The sequence below is a fragment of the Lytechinus pictus genome, chromosome 5, assembly GCF_037042905.1.
Source record: "Lytechinus pictus isolate F3 Inbred chromosome 5, Lp3.0, whole genome shotgun sequence".
Taxonomy (NCBI): domain Eukaryota; kingdom Metazoa; phylum Echinodermata; class Echinoidea; order Temnopleuroida; family Toxopneustidae; genus Lytechinus; species Lytechinus pictus.
The window spans coordinates 30216280-30223204 of NC_087249.1; the positions used below are offsets into that span (position 1 = coordinate 30216280).

At 35.9% G+C, this 6925-nt stretch overlaps 1 protein-coding gene across 1 annotated transcript; it reads right to left on the reverse strand.

Moving 5' to 3' along the window:
- Window positions 1–1800: 1800 nt before the first annotated feature.
- Window positions 1801–5136, reverse strand: LOC129262133 (NADH dehydrogenase [ubiquinone] 1 alpha subcomplex subunit 13-like). The gene is made up of 3 exons (XM_054900181.2): window positions 5026–5136; window positions 3613–3684; window positions 1801–3000 (listed from the first exon to the last, which is right to left on the reverse strand). Exons 1-3 carry the CDS (start codon window positions 5094–5096, stop codon window positions 2805–2807), a joined length of 339 nt encoding a protein of 112 aa, XP_054756156.2. The 5' UTR covers window positions 5097–5136; the 3' UTR covers window positions 1801–2804.
- Window positions 5137–6925: the final 1789 nt, after the last annotated feature.

A 6925-nucleotide genomic window follows, 5' to 3' on the forward strand; every position in this document is an offset into this window, starting at 1 on the left:
TAGCCATGAGGACGTTACATATTTCAACAATCAAATAATGCGAGCGCGAAACGCGAGTTGAAAATTTTGACAGTTCTACATAAAGAATGGAAAATTGTGAGGTGGGTATGGATCTTACTTAAAAAGGAGCTGATATTTTTTCATTATTATTACTTTGAATTTTGACATAGGACCGGGACATCCCTAGGACATGTTATCATATGAAAATAATGACTATCTTCCTTTTCCTCTTGCTAAGCGCGAGATGAAGGGACAATTTAATTATTAAATTAATATCTTATTTATTAATGCCTAATGAGGCGCGAAATCTGATATTATAGCCTGAAAACTGGACATTTCAAGCACTTTTGTAATTATGAATAGGATGCGTCAATTAATATATTTTTAACCATTAATGCAAGCGCAAATTGCGAGCAAAATTTTGATACACTGTCATGAAAAGGGGATTTTAAGTATTTTGTTGTATAATCAATATTGAGACATACATAACTCGCCAATCAAAATGCGAGCGTGCAGCGCTAGCTGATACGTTTTGACAATCTGACCTGAATAGGGATATTTTGATAACTTTATGGAATACAGAAAAATAATAGGTACCTGACAAATCAAATTTTGCGAGCGCGCAGCGTGAGCAGAAAATGTTAATATTCAGACCATAAAACATAATTTTTACAGAGCACTTTAAAAAAATCAATTTGTAAATCAAACAAAATAATGAAAGTTCGATTTCCGAGCTGAAATACGTTTTGTATATTGACTTCAAAATTTCATAGTTTACGTTCCATATTGAGCAAGATTATGTAAATCACCTAAAAGGCAATGCGAAAATTTTATACAGTGACATGAAAGATTTTTTATTATTATTTTCCAAGTCTCCCCCTCATCTTATTTTATTCACTCGTCTTCCTCTTCTTATGTTTCCCCATCTTTTTTTCTCCTCTCTTTTCTCTTCTTTTTCTTTTCTTTCCCCCATTTATTCTTTTTTTTTTGCTCCGCCAAAAGGGGGGCGGGCCCATCCTGGATCCGCCTATGGGTAGGGGTAGAGCAGGTCCAATTACATGTACCAAGAAAATAAAGAAAAAAAGAGGAAAAGAAAGAACCAAGTATAAGAGGTCATCCATGTATTGTGACTTTCCTCCACATCATTAACAGGAGGTATACCCCCCCTCTCTCTCTACCTATCTTGGCTGCCTTTTCCACTCCCTCCTCTTTCTTATAGCATACTGCCACTTTATTTAGACCCCAATGTTAAGGTGAATCTGTCCAATTCAAATCTCTATACCACATAAATCTGTTCTACAATATATTTAGGAAAATAAATATTTTAAAAAAATGTGATTTATAACATTTTTTGCTTCCCATAATTCAGCATAGAGTTTAGACCATGGAATAAACCCAACTTCAGAATGAGGGACAATATGCTGCAATCATTAATGACAAACAAAGTGTCATCATTTGTCAACACTGCTTATCATGCGATTGCATTTTGATTCACATATTTTTTTTTTTCGAGTGCGGATCCATCAATACAAATCGTTTGTGACATCAAAATATTATTGTCAAACTTGTCGTGCAACGAATTTGCAGAGAATGTTAAATTAATCTGATGAGGGCTGTGGTATGATTTAATAGCAACCCAAGAAGGACCGCCTTGCACATGTGTACTTTTAAATACTGATTTCTCCATATCAAAAGATTCTGCGACAAACCCCAGGAGATATCTAAATCTCCCTATTGATAGAAACAAATTCACACATTCACCTACACTATTATTCAACCAAAGACAAAGAAAACACGACATTCATCAATTATGTATGTATTTCAATCAATATTTTTATGTACACAAAATACTGCATCAGTAGCAGGACATACATTGGTATTCCAATAAGAATACAACACGACACAACTGTGTTCTTCTGAGCACTGTCACACAAAGCTTTAAGACTGATCTTAGGATTGATCATTACGAATGAATGCATTATACATTATGAACAATCAAGATCAATCACTCAGATTTGTGACACCGCGCCCTGGTAGACTGTTGAATACATCTACAAGCATCAACTTCTTGTACATGATATATTCATCTCCCATATATTTTAATGATGAGTAAATACGATATAGGTCCAAATTCACAAGTGGTACGGAATGGGAGGGGACACAAACAAGCGCACATTGACAAAGGGCCTGCCTGTGATTTGTAAATTGGATCATATTCAGTGCTCACACGAGCATGGTGTTCTACTTTTGTGAATTTGGGCCACAAAGTCCATGTAGCAGAAACCATGACAACACCATATTTTCTTGAGCTCATTTAAATTTGGGTGAAATTTGTTGGATGCTCAATAGCCATATCAATCAAGCCTACATCTGCATCCCAGAACAAAATTAGTTTCGTAGATCCCGAATGCAGTATAACTCTAAAATCTAATTAACTATTTTCTCAAGGGGGACCAACCACTCACGGCTATTTTGCTTTGTTCCCCCGTTTGATTTGTCTACAAAAGCAGAAACTGAGACAAAACAATTCTTGTAACTCCGAAACAGAAAGATAAATTCTGTCCAAAGATAAACAATAAACAATGTAAGAACACTGCAGTAATTAGTTTGCTTATCTTGGGTTGTATCAAGATACAAAATCAGTTGTTAAAATCTTGCTTCTAATATATTAACATCAGAAATATACCATTTGGGGTATTGACAAATTTGAAGGGGTACAAGTTTTGGTGATCTACATCAAGCCACCACAGGATAACAAAATAATATTCAGTGATTGGTCCCCTTTAGAGCACACAACTATTCATTTATGTTCCTGTGAAAGTGTTGAAGCCAAAGACTTTCTTGTTCCTTTCCTTGGAGGGTTCTAGGTAGTAGAGGTCTAGAAGACCTGGTTCGTACCATCTCTTGGAGTTGAAGACACCTTCACCGATGGTCCAGCCTGGGACATCCTTCATGATCTCAGCCTCCTGTTCCCTGTTGTATTGTAGCCTCAGAAGCATCCTGGAAGATAGGAAACACATAGAGATGAGCCTCTCAATCAACACGTATTATCTGTGTAAGAAATCTGTATGAGTCCCCCCTCCTTTTGCTCCAAAAATATATGATCATTGTTTTTCCTTTCAACCTAAGTCTAGTTATTATTCCTCTGAATAAGCAATACTGATATCCCAGATATATTTTCTTGAGTAAATTTTAGACAATATGAAAATCACGTGCAAGATCAGTGTGTTTAAAGAAATCGCAACTTTGGAAAATACGAGCATTTTAAAAATTCCACAAGATGATGGAAACATACAATATTTCAAGCATAAAATCATTTGAAATGTGTATGACAGCTTGAGAACCATGTTTTTGATTCCTTGGAGTTGTACTTCAAACCCTGGGATATGTCAATGTGTAGATTTTCTTGTTTAGGTATTCTCAAGATTATAGCAAACAAATGATGAGATTTCATAATCACCTTTGTTTAGTAAACTTTTAGAGTTTGTAATATGAATGTGAAGCAAAATACAATGTAGTTCCAAAAAAGATAAAAATTTTGTTTCATTATACACTACTGTTCCCCAATTTAAATATTAGCATTAAGAGTAATCACTAAACATGGAAACATACTCTCTGTCCTTTTCTGCCCAAATAAGAGGCATTATTGCTATCTTGGATTCACGATCCTCTTGGATCCATTTCCTGTAAAGAAAAAAAAAATTGATGACAATGTGTACAAATTAATAGGCGAAATGGAATTGAGATTCACCAGCTTTCACAGAATAGGTGACTCTTAAACAATAAGCCAGTTCACGGTTAGCTCATGATCAAATTTTCTCAAATGACCTTTGTGATTTTTCATTAGGATAAGCACTATCATTTTCAAATGTAGATGTTGCGTAAGCTTTACCAGTAGAGTATTCAAATTCTACGAACAAAAGGCATTGTATAGACCAGGTGACTAGAATAGTACATCAGGGATAAAGTTTGGAAATCTTTTTTATTGTCTGCCTTTGGCACATTTGACTATTGTTTAGGCTACTGTCAAATACCAGTGATTATGAAGGCTCTATTTATTACTCTTCAGCTTGGATGTGATAAATATTTTGAAAGGAATACATGAATAATCATCAAATCACAAATGCCTATGTCAGTGAATTTGAAAGCCACCTTCATGGTTGTCTCCAATGACCTTTTTCTGCTCGTGCGCAGTTTACAACCGTCAAAAGGCTTATAGACATGCATCCTGTTATAGCTCTCATCACTCTACCCCATTCATGTTTTGAATGGACATAGCTTTAAAGGCCACCGCACACATTACGACTGTTCGCGATCCGATTTTGGAACAAATTGCACTTTGCTCATTTTCTGAAAATGTGAATGGAACATATCATTTTATTTGAGGTTAAAATTAAATGAAAGAATACTAATATAACCATTTTGACAGATTGCAAACCTTTATTTTGGAGTAAAGACCAAATTAGTTTCAAATCGTAGCCAATCGTACGACTGCTATGACGTCATTACGACTAGATATTAAATTCGCTTTTATTCTAAGAAGGATGATAGCATAGTCACAGATTTGAACATAGGTATTCCTACGATGATTTCGAACATTACACAGTAAGATATTCCAATATTAGCATCAAATTCTAGAACATTTTATTCTGAGATCGGGTCGCATACCAATCGTAAGGTGTGCGGTCGCCTTAATAAATGCCATGATTAAATATCTTATGGTACATTTTACCAAAAACATCTTTTAATATCAAAACTGATTTCCATTTCAATACCATTACATTACCAAACTTCACACATACTTCATACTGTTTTAGAAAAATATTCAGAAGCATGTTTTTATTTCTCAACTGATAAATTAAGTAACAATACAAAATGATAATTAGAAAACAATAAAAAAAACAGTAAATAAATAAACAAAACTAGTCAAATGATACTGGGCATTTAGGTGTATATTTGAAATGTAAGAGTTGATACAGTGCAGTTTACTATCCTAGATTTCTGCCCTGAAGCCTACAAACTCACCTCCTTTGTTTATTGCTCATTGCCAAGGTAACAAAGCCAAAGGTCATAATTCCAGCCATACCAGCAAACATTGTGTATCCTACAAAGACAAAATGTGGATTTCTAAAGCCATTTGTAATATAAACAAGGCAAAAGCGATTTTGTGTCTCGCCCACTTATGAAAATAAGCAGAAATATCGTGATTTGCGAGGGCACGCAACAGAATTGTATCGAAACTTCATTGTGAAATGACTGGGTTGGAATAACACTTGTCATAAGAGCCTTGCACGTAAACTTTAATGTTGACCTGAAAATGACCTTTGACCTTACCATGTGACCTCCAACTGCAGCATAACATGCAGGTCCCCCAAGTCCATCTACCATCCAAGTTTGGTTGAAAAGCGACTTACGGTTGCGGAGTTAGGTGTCATAAGAGAGTCTTGCATGTAAACTTTAACGTTGACCTGAAAATGACCTTTGACCTTACCATGTGACCTCCAACTATTAACATGCAGGTCCCCCAAGTCCATCTACCATCCAAGTTTGGTTGAAAAGCGACTTACGGTTGTGGAGTTATGTGTCATTAGGTTTGTGACGGACGGACGACGGACGGACGACATTTGGATCCCTAAGTCTCGTCTTCACCTCCGGTGGGCGAGACAAAAATGATGATGCTGTAGCTTGTATTTCTACTAATATGATAATCGAATTGGCATTTCAAAAAGAAGACAAATAAAGTGGAACATTTAACATAGGATAGGTCTAGATTCTATCGTTATTCATTTATTATTTATTTCTTCATGTTATAAATTCACCGCCAATTCAAAAGCAATGCATTCGCAAGTTTTTGTGGCTGGCAGCCATGGCAACACTTGCAATGTTAAAGCGACCTTTCATTGACAAATCATGGGGAAATCAAGGCTAATCTCAGACCAGAGAAGGGATTCAAGTCTTTCACTCGGCTGCGTGCCTGGGGGTGTTATGTAATGGACGCAGGCATGTCTGGGATGTCTATAGGACAGCAATAGTTAGTAAACTAACCAACCAGAAGTAAACTGTGTGTTTTCACTTTTAAACATGTAACTTCACAGAGGTTTATTAATTTTGGTTTAGCAATCAAGAGACCTGCTACAAGTCTAGAAATTGGGATTGTTGAAAACTATAACTGCGATGATCCGAAATAAATAACCATCACGAGTTGGGTCAAATTCGTGCTGTCTGAACTTTTATCGCATTAGTCCGACGGGCGCTCATGACGGACGGATTATATTATGCAAGTCAATTGACCTTTTGCAAATTTCGTATTGATTCAATTTCCCTATGATTTGTCAATGGCATGGCTCTTTAATGTTTTCAAATAAACAGTGAATTGATAATATGTGAAGGAATAGATGAACATAGATCTAGGTATGAGTTTTGAATTATTATTGATTTGAGACAGATACGAAAACTCAAGAACAAGGGCAAGGAGAACATGAATTGAACTGAAAGGAGTGAACTTGTTGCTTGTCGTACATCATCTAGATCTATTCTTAAAGATGCTAGACAAGCTCAAGTTCATATTAGATCATCAATCATTAACATTAACAACAATTTAGAATCTGATGTTGATTGGAGATTTGCATGGTGGCATGTACAATCGCCGATGTGGTTTACGGTACACCATGTGGAGTATTGTAGAAACAGTGGATAGAAGAAGAAAAAGAAATGGATGGGCAAGAAAGTGGAAATTTGGGAGTAGAGTAATCTTTCTTGAATGTAGTCCTGAAAAGGACTGTAAACCAGAAGAGATTGATGAGTTGAAACAGCTTGAGTAGTAGGATGGATGAGGAGATGCTGGCTTGAGTCGGCGAGTAGAGATGATGAGCAGAAGCAGTGGAGAGACTCGACGTTTAGAATCTATTCTAACATTTGTAGTAGT